Raw genomic sequence first — 13460 nt, 5'->3', positions numbered from 1 at the left:
TTTAGAAAATAGGAACACCCATAATGCGTTAGGTGTTCTGATTGTATCAGGGATATGGTCTGTGTCCTTTGTATTTCCTTACCAAAACTGTGAGAGAATTTGGATGTGGGTGCGTATGTGTGGTAGCTTTTTCATGAGGACTAAAAGCTGGGGCTGGAGTCTGGTAGATGAAACAAACTTGAAGATTCTGCACAAACATAACTTTCCCCCCCACTATGAAGTCACTTTACACATACACTAGGAGCCTTCCTACTCTGTTGTATCACGTAGCTTCACCTGCTTCGCTCTAGATGTACTCCCGTTTCTGGGTCCTTGGACTTTCTCGCTTGGTCTGCTGGCACTGCATTTTTTACTTGCTAGTATTCTGCTGTTTTTCTCTCAGGATCTGTCAGCTCTGTCAGAATGCTGTGTTGCTCTTTCTGACCGCTATGTCCCTCACATTCCGGTGGGACTCCTGTGCTCTGCCGTTAGACTTCAGAGTTGATCTTCAGTCAGCACTTGAAGAGCCCTGTGTTGGATCAGAGGGAATCAGGGCACATGGATCCTTCTTCCAAAAATTGGGTTATACACACACACACACACACACACACACACACACACACACACACACAGAGCTTGGCTTGCCCCACATTACTTAATCTTGAAATCCCCTGGCTGTTAACTTACAACATGTAACATCAGTCACAACTTGTAGGATTTCTGGTATTTCTATGCTGAGCCTATTTTGTCATAGTAACGTTTTTATCCTCAAATAATAATAAAGCTTTGCTAAAGCATCAGCTACTATGAATAGTGAAATGGTGATATCTGTCAGAGTTTGTGTTTTGCTAAGAAATTTTAACTTTCAGAGAGGGAGTGGGGGAGATTAATTCAGTGATTATATGGGAGGTTTTATTCTCAAATAAAGAAAATGGATAGAGAAAACCATCTTCCTAATTTTTGTTTTTCCCAAATCTTTTTTTTTTTCCATCCAGAGCCTGGATTACTCCCAAGGTAAAAGGAGTAATGTCTGGAAATCGTTAATCCATGGGATTTGTTCATGGTGTATAAAATTTTCAGAAAGAATTTGCTTTTTAAATATGATTTCCTGATTGACTATGACATACATAAATCCAGGAAGGACAGCTCTGTCGGAGCAGCCAAGATCCCTCCCAGATTCTCAGATATATGACATTTTTTGGTGTGTATGTGTGGAGTGGAAATAAAGGTTCTCTGTGTGGGTAGGTCAGGAGGAAAGAGAGGTGAAGGGGAAAGGAATGAACGGTGATGCTGCAGGGGTAGAAGTAGGAGCCACACAACCTGACCTCTCCTGGAATTCGCTGCGAGCTTACTAGGATCCTAGCTTTATTTCAGTTTATAGTAATGAGAGAAAGAAGTTAAGGAGTCATGCTTTGTGCCTCCTGTTGTGGTACTGGTTTCAGTTCTTGAAGGGCTCTTTTATAATATTCAGAAACACACCCATCCTCTCAGTTGGCAGAGTTTGAAGCTGTGCTCAAGCTGAAAATAATGGCTAAGGGCCATTTTACTCAGATCCTTCCTTCCATTTTGCCCTTGTCACCCTCCTGCCACTGCAGACACATACATGTGCCTTCTCAGACACACCAAATCACGTGTCTCTAACCTGTCACAGTTTCTTTCCTGGTTATTTCTCACTTTAACATTAAGAGATCAAATTCCTGTACATAATTAGTCTTTCCCTAAATAGCACAGATACCCATTTTTTTTTTAAGATTTTATTTATTTATTTGACTGAGAGAGACCCAGCCAGCGAGGGAACACAAGCAGGGGGAGTGGGAGAGGAAAAAGCAGGCTCCCAGCAGAGCAGGGAGCCAGATGCGGGGCTCGATCCTAGGACCCTGGGATCATGCCCTGGGCTGAAGGCAGACGCTTAACTACTGAGCCATCCAGGCGCCCCCAGATACCCATTTCTGATATTTATACACAACTGCAGATACACTTATATTTTCCCCTGCACTTCCAAGTGATAAGTAGACTCTCCTTCTCTCCCACCTGTACCCTCCTAGGCCATGTTCTTGTTAAGCCACGTCTACCAAAGGCTTCAGACACAGAACGAGTCCCTCAGTGGCCACAGCCTATCTGTGAGCATTCCACAGTGAACTTCTAAATCCCTGCATTGTCCTGTTGTGTTTGATTTGACACCAGAGTTGAAATAATAATGTGACTAATGGCAAACTGTCCCATTCTACTCCTCCCAACTCTTTTAGGTTTACACACACATATGCATGCATCTTTAACCTGACCTTGAAATAAGCTAATCACAGAACAGTCTCCTCCAGAGACTGGCCTCTGTTTGGGAGCCCTTATACAGATAAGCTATCCAATCTCCTAGTTAGTAGATAATCATACTTGGCTCTTTTCTTCTCTGTATTCCTGTAGACTGTGAGAAGGAGCCAGTGGATGTGTTCCCTGTAATGTAGATTCACATCCTTTGTTATGTCATTCCTTGTTTATTGACATATGTCAAGGTCGGAAGTTTCCTTTTGTTTAACCTGGGCACCTCCACTTGGCCTTCTCTTCCACTTCCAGGGCAATTGCTACATTGCATTGGAAAGAGAAGAAAATGAGATGTTGTGATAGATTGTTATTGTGCTTTGCCCATCAGGCAACAAGCACGTTGCTGTTTTTCAGATCCATCTGTCTAGCAGACATGTAATAATGCCAAGAAATGTTGTTCTTGACCGCAGCAAACAATTATAGCAGGGGTACTTTAGGCTCCAGATCTCAAAGGATGAGAATGGAGTGTGAGTTACAATTTCAGCGCTCAGGTATGTGCACAGGCATGCAAGGAGTTGAAGCCACCATTTTTGCCTGTGGCCAGATGTCTAACTAGTTTTTTCCTTTTAAATGCAGTATCAGCATTCATTTGGCTTTCCTGCTCAAAGAATGTGAACCTCTCTTCTCCCACTTCTGCCTCATTTCTCTCCCGCATACCTAGAATCTTTTCCTCATAATTTCTCATTCATAAGTGTATAGCTGTGGAACTTTTCTGTAGAATGGGGAAGTCATTCATCTGTTTTATCGTGTGCACACTTTTTTAGGTGCACGCACACGGATATTTAAGCCCTACATTGTTTACTAAAATACAATAAATGATTTATTGTGAAGAGGCACGCCTGCAGCCAAGAACTGAATTGAAGTTGCTTTCCCATCTTTATTAGCTCTTAAGAGCAAGGAAGAATTTTGGAACACACACCTGCTCTTAGTATTTCTTAATCTAGCAGAGTGGATGGCTTTTTTTTTTTTTTTAAGATCTTATTTATTTATTTGACATGGTGGGGTGGGAGGCGCAGGCTCCCCACTGAGCAGGGAGCCTGATGTGGGGCTCCATCCCAGGACTTTGGGATCATGACATGAACCAAAGCAGATGCTTATCCAACTGAGCCACCCAGCCTCCCCGAGTGGATGACTTAAACAATTCATGTAAACCAATGAGAATGAAAACACATCGGTCCAAAACCTATGGGATACTGCAAAGATGGTTCTAAGGGAGAAATACATAGCCATCCAATCCTCACTCAAAAAAAAATAGAAAAATCCCGAATATACAAGCAAACCTTCCACATTGAGGAACTGGAGAAAGAACAACAAATCCTAAACCAAGCAGGAGAAGAGAAATAATAAAGATTAGAGCAGAGATCAATGAATTAGAAACCAGAAATACAGTAGAGCAGATCAACGAAACTAGAAGCTGGTTCTTTGAAAGAATTGATAAGATCAATAAACCAGTGGCCAGACTTATCCAAAAGAAAAGAGAAAGGACCCAAATTAATAAAATCATGAATGAAAGGGGAGAGATCACGACTAACACCAAGGAAATAGAAACAATTATTAGAAATTATTATCAGCAACTACATGTCAATAAATTAAGCAACCTGGAAGAAATGGATGCCTTCCTGGAAACCTATAAACTACCAAGACTGAAACAGGAAGAGATTGACAATCTGAATAGACCGATAACCAGTAACGAAATTGAAGCAGGGATCAAAAACTTCCCAAAAAACAAGAGTCCAGGGCCTGATGGATTCCCAGGAGAATTCTACCAAACATTTAAAGAAGAAATAATACTTATTTTCCTGAAGCTGTTTAAAAAAATGGAAACAGAAGGAAGGCTTCCAAACTTGTTCTATGAGGCCGGCATTACCTTGATCTCAAAACCAGGCAAAGACCCCCTCAAAAAGGAGAATTACAGACCAATATTCCTGATAAATATGGATGCTTAAATTCTCGAAAAGATCCTAGCCAATAGGATCCAACAGTACATTAAAAGGATTATCCAACACGACCAGGTGGGATTTATTCCTGGGAGGCAAGGGTGGTTCAACATTCACAAATTGATCAATGTGATAGAACACATTAATAAAAGAAGAGATCCTCTCAATTGATGCAGAAAAAGCATTTGACAAAATACAGCATCCTTTCCTGATTAAAACTCTTCAGAGTGTAGGGATAGAGGGACCATTCCTCAATTTCATAAAAACCATCTATGAAAAGCCCACAGCGATTATCATTCTCAATGGGGAAAAGCTGAGAGCTTTTCGCTTAAAGTCAGGAACACAACAAGGATGCCCACTCTCACCACTGTTGTTCAACATAGTACTAGAAGTCCTACCCTCAGCAATCAGACAACAAAAAGAAATAAAAGGTATTCAAATTGGCAAAGAAGAAGTCAAACTCTCTCTCTTCGCAGATGACATACTTTATATGGAAAACCCAAAAGACTCCACCGCCAAATTACTAGACCTCATACAGCAATTCAGTAATGTGTCAGAATACAAAATCAGTCCATAGAAATCAGTTGCTTTTCTATACACTAACAATGTAACTTTCTCAATTCTAGTTATCTTACTCTTTCATCTGACCACATCTTTGGGAAGCCTGGTATGTGTCGTCTTGATTGGTTAGCATATATATATGTATAGAGAGAGAGAGAGTAGCTTCTGTGCCTCAGAATAGCATTCTCTCCAGTTGATGTCCATTTATCTGCACTTCATCATACATACATACTTGTCTTCCCCCGTATTGGTAAGTGACCTTATTTTCACGTATCTTCCAAGTTTCCAAATATTAAAGTAGCTACTTGAAATACATACAACCTTAACATCCTCCATGAGCATATAAATAAAGGGGCTCAGCAGATTTCCTTCCCTCACTAGTGGGCAGGACCCCAACACTGTGCTATATTTGAGTAGCATTTATTATACTTCATAAGATAGGATAGGTTTTAACAAAATGGAAAATAAATAGGCAAAATATAGTTAGCAGCTCTATAGTTCAGATTTCAGGATTCATTTTATTCTGTACTACTTCCTATCTCCTTATGACTTTGAATACAGAATTTTTTCTCTCTGTCTGAATCAACAAGTAGGGGATATTTTGTTTTGTCTTGCCAAAGTGGTAATATATGCTTAAGAAAAATTGATGACAGACTTCTGAGCTATAAGACTAAAAGGAAATGATCACATGTTATTTTAAAAAATTATTCCCACTTTTTTTTATACTTCAAAACCCATAGCCTTTTTCGGTTTTCATAGACACATTTAAACTTTAACAAACCATAAAGTCCTTTAAATCTGAAACCTTTGAAGAAAGTTTTTACTTTAAGAGCCAGATATTTCTATTTGTGGGAAGATTTCTGGTTAACATTTATTCATCTCAGTGATCTAGTGGTCCCTGGACCTGAACTCCTAGTGATAACCGAGTATTTACTATTCCTCTCCTTTACCCAGTGTTAGAGAAAAAAAAATTATCAAAAGAAAAAAATTATCCATTCACTTTTTTTTTTAAGATTTTTATTTACTTATTTGACAGAGAGAGAGACAGCAAGAGAGGGAACACAAGCAGGGGGAGTGGGAGAGGAAGAAGCAGGCTCCCAGCGGAGGAGGGAGCCCGATGTGGGGCTCGATCCCAGGACCCTGGGATCAGGCCCTGAGCCAAAGGTAGACGCTTAACAACTGAGCCACCCAGGTGCCCCGTCTATTCACTTTTTAAAACAGTAAGACAGACTTCATTCAGGACCATTGTGATAGGTATAGGGACCACTGCAATGGAGTTTTTCAGTGGGGAGAAAGATTGTGCTTAACAATCTTTGTATTAAATACAAAAAGGAAAAGTAGAAATTTATAACTAAGGAGCAGGGTGGGGGTCAGTGGGTGGAGGCTTACTAAGAGGAGACATCAGGGAGAAGGGCACATTCTGGCTAAACGGACCTAATAGGATCCTTGCTGAAGGCAGGCCAGAGTGACCAGACATCACCTGGAGAATGGTGGAGAATGAGAAACCTGATCAGATATTGAGGGTGATCAAATATCAGGGATGGGAGATTCTTGATAAACCAGTTTAGCAGAATTCTTGCTAGAGCTAGATAACATAGAAATGAACACAGAAGCTCCAAATTTCAGGCCCAGTTGAGAGTAGAGTTCAGGGCAGCCTAACTAAGGTTAAAGAGAGAATCTTTGTCACCAGTATATAGATAAGGTCATGAGAATGTTAATTGAGCCAGTCCAAATTTTTCATTAACTGTCATAATAATAGCAGGTCATCCATAAGGGAGACTGAGGAAGGGATTCTGCTTGCTATAGAACTCATATTTGAGGTACTTAGTAAATATATATGACACGAGTAATATTCTGAATTATTTTGCTTTTGTCATGATTTTTATTTTTGGTTTGGAAGATAAATGTAAGACAGTCACATTCTATAAAATATGGGGAGTCAAATAGATATACATGAAAAGTAGTTATAAAGTAAGGGTCAGGATTTGGAGCCCTTAAGTTTCTTGCCTTTCACTTTATTTATTAATTTTTCCTGAAATTTTGGAAGTTTATTGACTTACCCCTAAAAGAAGGGCAGCTATGCTATTATAGAATTGTTTTTCAGTGACTAGTCCTCTAAGCACAAACTAAGTCTAAAGCTATTAAAATTTTTCCAGATTCTCGATGTTAACAGTAAGGTTTGGTTTTGATGGAGGTTATATAGGTAAATCTTATAAACTGTTCTGAAGATTTGACTTTTTTATAGGTTATTATGAGGGTGCAGACATACTAGGCATATTTTTATCCAATGTATCTCTTACAGGAGAAGTATCAATTGAGGGCAATTCTCAAATGTATGGGTTTTTTTTTCCTGTTTTGTAGGGTTAAAAATGGGTAAGGACTGTAACACCAAAAATATTTAGGAAGTCCTCTAATTGTCCTTCTGTTTGGGCTTCAAATGAGAAGGCTAATTAAGAAGTTGGATCTCAGGGGTGTCTGAGTGGCTCAGTCGGTTAAGCATCCGACTCTTGATTTCTGCTCAGTTCATTAAGATCAAGCCCTGTGTTGGGCTCCATGCTGGGCGTGGAGCCTACTTGAAATTCTCTCTGTCTCTCTCCTTCTGCCCCTCCCTGCCTCTCTTGGGGAAAGAAAAAAAAAAAGGTTGGATCTCAGAAACCATTAAGAATAAAAAACTTGAGGGGCGCCTGGGTGGCACAGCGGTTAAGCGTCTGCCTTCAGCTCAGGGCGTGATCCCGGTGTTCTGGGATCGAGCCCCACATCAGGCTCTTCCGCTGTGAGCCTGCTTCTTCCTCTCCCACTCCCCCTGCTGTGTTCCCTCTCTCTCGCTGGCTGTCTCTATCTCTGTCGAATAAATAAATAAAATCTTTAAAAAAAAAAAAAAAGAATAAAAAACTTGAATTTTATGACCTTATGTATGAAGACTAAGTTAGTTAAGCTAAGGTTCAATTCAAGGCAAAGAGGTTTATTTAGCAATTTAAGTGTTTGCTTGAAGTAACCTTAAAAGTAAACTTAAAGATAAATCATGAATTTATGCATTTTAATTCTTGTATACACTCAACACATTAGTTTCACTATATCATTTTTTTTTTAATGTAGACCAGAACCACATCTTATTCTTAATATTCTCATCAGCTAAAACCAGACATGGCATGGCACAAAGACATTCACCAAATGTTTAAGTGAATTATATAACTTTTAATTTCAATATATGTCATTTAATATGCAGCATATCTAATCAATGTAGCAAAAATATTATGAGGATTACTATATTTTTCAAACAACTCTATTCTTTCACAAAATAGCTGCTAATAAGTAAGAATGTAACACAAAGCTCCAAACCTTTGTGAAGAGAATTAACAGTATCCTTCATCTTTCTGATCCTGAGGTATGTTATTGGTCAAGAAGATAAACTTCATTAGTTATTAAGAGGAAAAAAGACTTTGAGACTAGATTGATGTATTTTATTTTCTTCCTTTTTTACTTTTCGGAGTTAGCTCTCTGCTAACTGGACAAGAATGCAATTAAGAGAGTAATGTCTCTGGGAAGTTAATATGTTAGTTGTTCTGGGACTATCTTGATGTGCCTACATTGGGGGACAGAAGTATAATGGTAACCCAGTGAGATATCAGAACTACCACTAGCTTTCATGCTGTTAATATATGGACAGTTGAATCTGCCTCTGAAGGCTTTAGCAGCAGATAGAAGAAAAAGATTTTGTAGCCAACTAAGGGCAGTCAGCTAGCCACAGACGAATCATAGTAAATTTAAAAATAATTTACAAGTAACACAGTAAATGATCAATAAACAATAGCTTTTTTAAAGAAATGGTATCTTCCGAACAACAAAATATTAGTTACCCCAAGAGCAAATACCTTAAGTATCAAATAGTACTCAGTTTTTATGATGAAGATACACCGTTCCTTTCAAAATGAGTTCATTCCTCGAATGTGTTTCAACCAACTAACCTATTCTTAGAGTGAACGTCTGACACAGAAACAGAATGGGAACTGAAAAGCAGGCTATACAATGGACTGGTTAGGAGTCTTTCACTCTGCACATTCCATCCTTGTATTGAAGAGTCAAATGGTCTAGGAAAGTGTGTTCAGATATCATAGATAAATGGGTCGCAGAAATGGCATACTGTGGAATTTTCAGTTACCGTCTACATACAATACAGGAGCAACTCATCTGTCTTCCAGAAGACCTTTTACCCATCTAATCTCACTTAAGTGGAAAAGAGGTTAAAATAAACACCTCAGAAGATCACTGTCCTCTGTCACCATATGTCATCAAACACTGGTCTGTGGAGTCAGTTTGAGAACCCAGTACATAAGCAAATAAATCCTTGCATGAAGAAACAAAGCTATCAGTACGTCAACCAAAAAGTCTCATACCTTTTTACACTTTAAAGTGTTTTCCTTAACAATTTGGTAAATATAGGATTGGGGGAATATTGCCATTTGGCATTATATTTGATACAAACAGAAGTTGTCTTGACAGGTTCATTTTTTAACTTCCTTTTTGCCAAAAAAAGGTGTATAACTGTTGTTCTCCATAGCTATGGAACTAACGTGGCCTGACCACATTTGTCATAGTTTTTGGTAGGACTTCTTGCTAATGTACTGAGGTGGTATGTGGACAAAAGACATAACTTATGGATCCTGTAAGGCATCCTCATTCTACTTGGCAAGTGTCCCTCTTCCCTCTTGAGATTAGGCAGTGGCAGTTCTACCTTGTGGGAAATGCAATTTCTTTTCTAAGTGGCCTGCCCAAGTCAGATAGAAAAAGGAAGAGATAAGGGCATTTCCCACATGATTGACATGGTTAAATGTGTCCCAGAGAGGCCAAAGGGATTTTTTTAGTGGGTAGATTTGGGAACTGTGCTATTTAGGCTGTTTCCTGTGCTTTCACATAGTTAACTCTGTGGGTTTTGTTTTGTCTTGTTTTGTTTTCAAGGAGTTCCCTTTGGCATGGAAAGAAGGGACAGAAATCTGGGCTATTACATGGAATGAATTTTTATCCTGGAAAAAAATGTCAAATTCCATCATTTTTTAACTTTTCAATTTGGACTTTGAAAAATTCTAGAGTGCAAAAGACATGATTTTTAATCAGTTAGCACTTCAGCATGAAATGCATTTAAATCAGCTTGAAATTTATCTTTGATTAAGAATAATCAAAGAATGTAAATGTAAATTTTTTCATCTCAAGTCATATAGTGGTGAGGTAGTATCTTTCTAAATTCCATTTACTTACAAGAAATTTGACTTCTCCATTACTACCATTTATCACATTGTCCCCTCCCTCTGTGGTCATACTTTCTTATGCCAGTTTGCCCATTCAAACATTAATTACCTAAGATACCAGCTTTTTTGGCCTTTCAGCCCAAATGTGATAACAACTATTGACACACACACACGCAGAATGGGAATAAGTGGAAATCCCAAAAGTGAACCTCCCCAGAATTTGTTATCAATGTGTCTGTGAAGGTAGACAAGGGTAATCTAAAAAAAAAAAAAAAAAAGTAAAATGAAATAGGGCTACATTGCTTGGAGGCCTCAGGGATGTGGTGTGTGGTAATAGAACCATGAATAGGCAGTTTAGTTACTGAAGTGCAAAGTGTGAATTCATTTAAAAGAATACTGCTTTTTAAATTGCTTTTATAGATTTTGCTTTAGAATTCTCTATAAAATTTTCTGCAGTGAATTTGGATTTGTGGTCAGAAATAAAATACAGTTCTTGTTTCAAGAGATTGGTGATGTTTGTGAAAAAATTATCCAACTTCCCCACTGTCCAAATCCTCTGCTTTATTGAAACAGTCCCTTCCTAGGCACCTGGGTGGCTCAGTCAGTTAAGCGTCTGCCTTGAGGTCAGGTCATGATCCCAGGGTTCTGGGATGGAGCCCTGCTTCAGGCTCCCTGCTCCTCGGGGAGCCTGCTTCTCCCTCTGCCTCTAAATCAACCCCCCCACCAACTTTCTATCTCTCTCGAACGAAAAAATAAATAAAATCCTTAAAAAAAGAAAAAAGGGAAACGGTCCCTTCCTTCTGTGATTGGCAGTGTTGATATATCTATCATAGGTAGGAAATGCCAGCACAGAACTGGTACCATGAGCCTGCTCTTAGGGGTCTCTTAGAGAGCCCAGGAACTTTCCACATGAGCACCAAAGTGTTTAACCTTTATCCTTAAAGAATTGTGTATGTGAGTTTTAAAAATAAAATAATGCTAAATTGATGTAGTTTCTCTGGTTTGTGTAGCCAGGCTTTTATTTCTATAATGTGTAATACTACATAGGCCTACACTTGGAATTCTGATCTTTTTTGTAAGCTAAAGATTATTTTAGCCACTAAGCTCTCTTAATTATTTCATGGAAATAACATCAGAAACAGAGGATATGTGATTTATTTATAAAGCAACCATTAAAAACCAGGTTTTCCAGGAATACATGATGTTTGAATAGTACTCATAACATTGAATGGATAAACACTGCATCAAGCAAAATATGAAGTGTGATACTTTTAAAAGCTGATTTATAGAAGTTTATAAAAAGACTTAGAAGAAAATTAGTGTTACAAATGGTAGTCTTATGGAACACTTATAGCCTATTTTATTATTTCTTTTATACTTTTTCCCCATATTTTTCAGAGTAAAATATGTATTGATGTCATAATAAAAAATATGAAATTTTGTTCATTTAAGAACTCTGAAAGAGAAACAAAGGAAAGCAGCAGGAGCAGGCCTCTGAGAAGGCAAGGGAGAAATCAATGTCACTTTTGAAAGTATTACCAGTCCATGTTTCTGTAAATGAAGATTACTGAGCTCCTTATTCATTAGGTGGGTCAGAGGTGTCCTGTGCATGGAAAATGCCAGTCTAGCGACTTACAACAGGTGCAGACCTCTGCCTTTTAAGCCTGGGGAACATTCTGAGAATTGCTAGCATTTTGGTGAGGCTTCGCAGCTCTCACAGCCTCTGTGTATCAAGCAGATGCTGCTCGAACATTTCAGCATTCTGAGATGTGAGATCAGGCCCAGCTCTTCCTAAGCACACCAGGCTTTGACCAGCTACCAAGTACCTGACCAGAGTACTGTCATGAGGGCTGTCAGATGAAATTCTGGGGCAGAAGCCATCTGTCATTTAATGTGTTTCCAGAGGGAGTCAAGGGATAGTTATTCACCCAGGGTAAAGGAAATACCAAAAACAGATTTTTTTTTTTAATGCAGGACTGTTCTTCAAGAAAAACATCAAACCGGTGTTACAACTGAGAGAATTTTAGAGGCCTTGGCTGTGAGTCAGGTGTTTGGCATTATATAAGAATTTATCAATCACTATTTAAAAAGAATATCAGATAGCTCTGTGAAATGAATGAGGGGAGCTTAAGCCAGGGTGAGGCAGATTTAGTAATGAGTTCACTCATCACATCTCATGGCCAAAAAAAACATGCACCTTCTCCAGAGACAAAATTTTTCTTCCATTCCAGGAGGTGAAGGAACACATGAAGCGTATGTTGTCCAGGCTTTCAGTGAGCAAATTTCACTAGCAGTTTTTTGTAACCACTCATAAATAAATGGGAAGAGAAATTGTGAGGTAACTGGAGTCTTTCTGTATCAGGAATGTCATCTCTGTAAAAACAAGTTAGTCCTGTGTTTAATCCCCTGCCTAAATACGGAACTCTCAGTTTCATGTTGATAGACTGAGCCGACATTCCCTGCCTGTCTCCCAGAAATGGTTGGGTGTGACAGTGTAAATGTGCAAGTGTGTGGAGCTGTATCTTTTTATAATCCTAAAGATTCAGTGGTGCTTAGAGGAGCTTTAGTCTTTGGTCCGCTTTCTTTGACTTGGGAGGCATGAAGATATTTGAACTTCTTGTTTCAGAATGACCTTGACTTTCCTCAATTTTTTCACTTCAGATCATCCAGCCCCTCTTAGAACTTGACCAAAATAGAAGCAAATTAAAGTTGTATATTGGACACCTGACAGCCCTCTGCCATGACCGAGACCCCCTGATCCTTCGTGGACTCACTCCACCAGCTTCCTATAACTTGGATGATGACCAGGCAACCTGGGAGAATGAGCTGCAGAAGATGACCCAGGAACAGGTAAGTCCCTCACTTGAACTTTGACAAGACCCTGTTAAAATTCAGCTGCTGCCTAGGTTGGTGCAATAGGAGCTCCCTTGGGAAGTTCAGTGTTCAGATTCAAGATTCGTAGCAACAGGCAGTTCTTCAACAGATAATAGGAATTATTGTTTGCAGGAAGTACCCCTTTATTCTTCCCTCAGTGTGACTTACTCAGGTTTCAGGAAGGACTGCTTAGAATGGAGAGGGTTGGGGTGCCTGTGTGGCTTAGTCAGTTAAGGTCCGACCCTTGGTTTCTGCTCAGGTCACGATCTCAGGGTCTTGAGATGGAGCCCCAAGTCGGGCTCCATGCTCAGCTCGGAGTGTGCTCGAGATTCTCTCTCTCTCCCTCTCGCTCTGCCCCTCCCCCTGCTCGTGTTCTCTCTCTCAAATAAATCTTTGAGAAAAAAAGGAGAGGGTTAAAGACAGTCTGCTAACATGCCATACTTTATTTCATAAAAGTGATGACCACTAATAATTATGGTCACTGAAAGAAAATCTGAGCTAAGGATACTTGGATAAAGGGTTCTTTTTTTTTTTTTTTTTAAGATTTTTG

General features: G+C 39.2%; 1 protein-coding gene across 17 annotated transcripts in view; it reads left to right on the top strand.

The window, feature by feature from the left end:
- The window catches only part of ERC1 (ELKS/RAB6-interacting/CAST family member 1), a 554906-nt gene that overhangs the window by 499722 nt on the left and 41724 nt on the right, over positions 1-13460 (top strand). For all 17 annotated transcript variants that reach the window (XM_048216749.2, XM_057318942.1, XM_057318950.1 and 14 more), the window contains one exon: positions 12698-12886. In XM_048216749.2, the coding sequence (XP_048072706.1) occupies positions 12698-12886 (189 nt within the window). The remainder of the gene's footprint in view (positions 1-12697; positions 12887-13460) is intronic.

This window comes from Ursus arctos, unplaced genomic scaffold (assembly GCF_023065955.2).
Source record: "Ursus arctos isolate Adak ecotype North America unplaced genomic scaffold, UrsArc2.0 scaffold_26, whole genome shotgun sequence".
In the NCBI taxonomy this organism is placed as follows: Eukaryota; Metazoa; Chordata; class Mammalia; order Carnivora; family Ursidae; genus Ursus; species Ursus arctos.
This window is presented reverse-complemented; position numbering and strand designations above follow the sequence as displayed.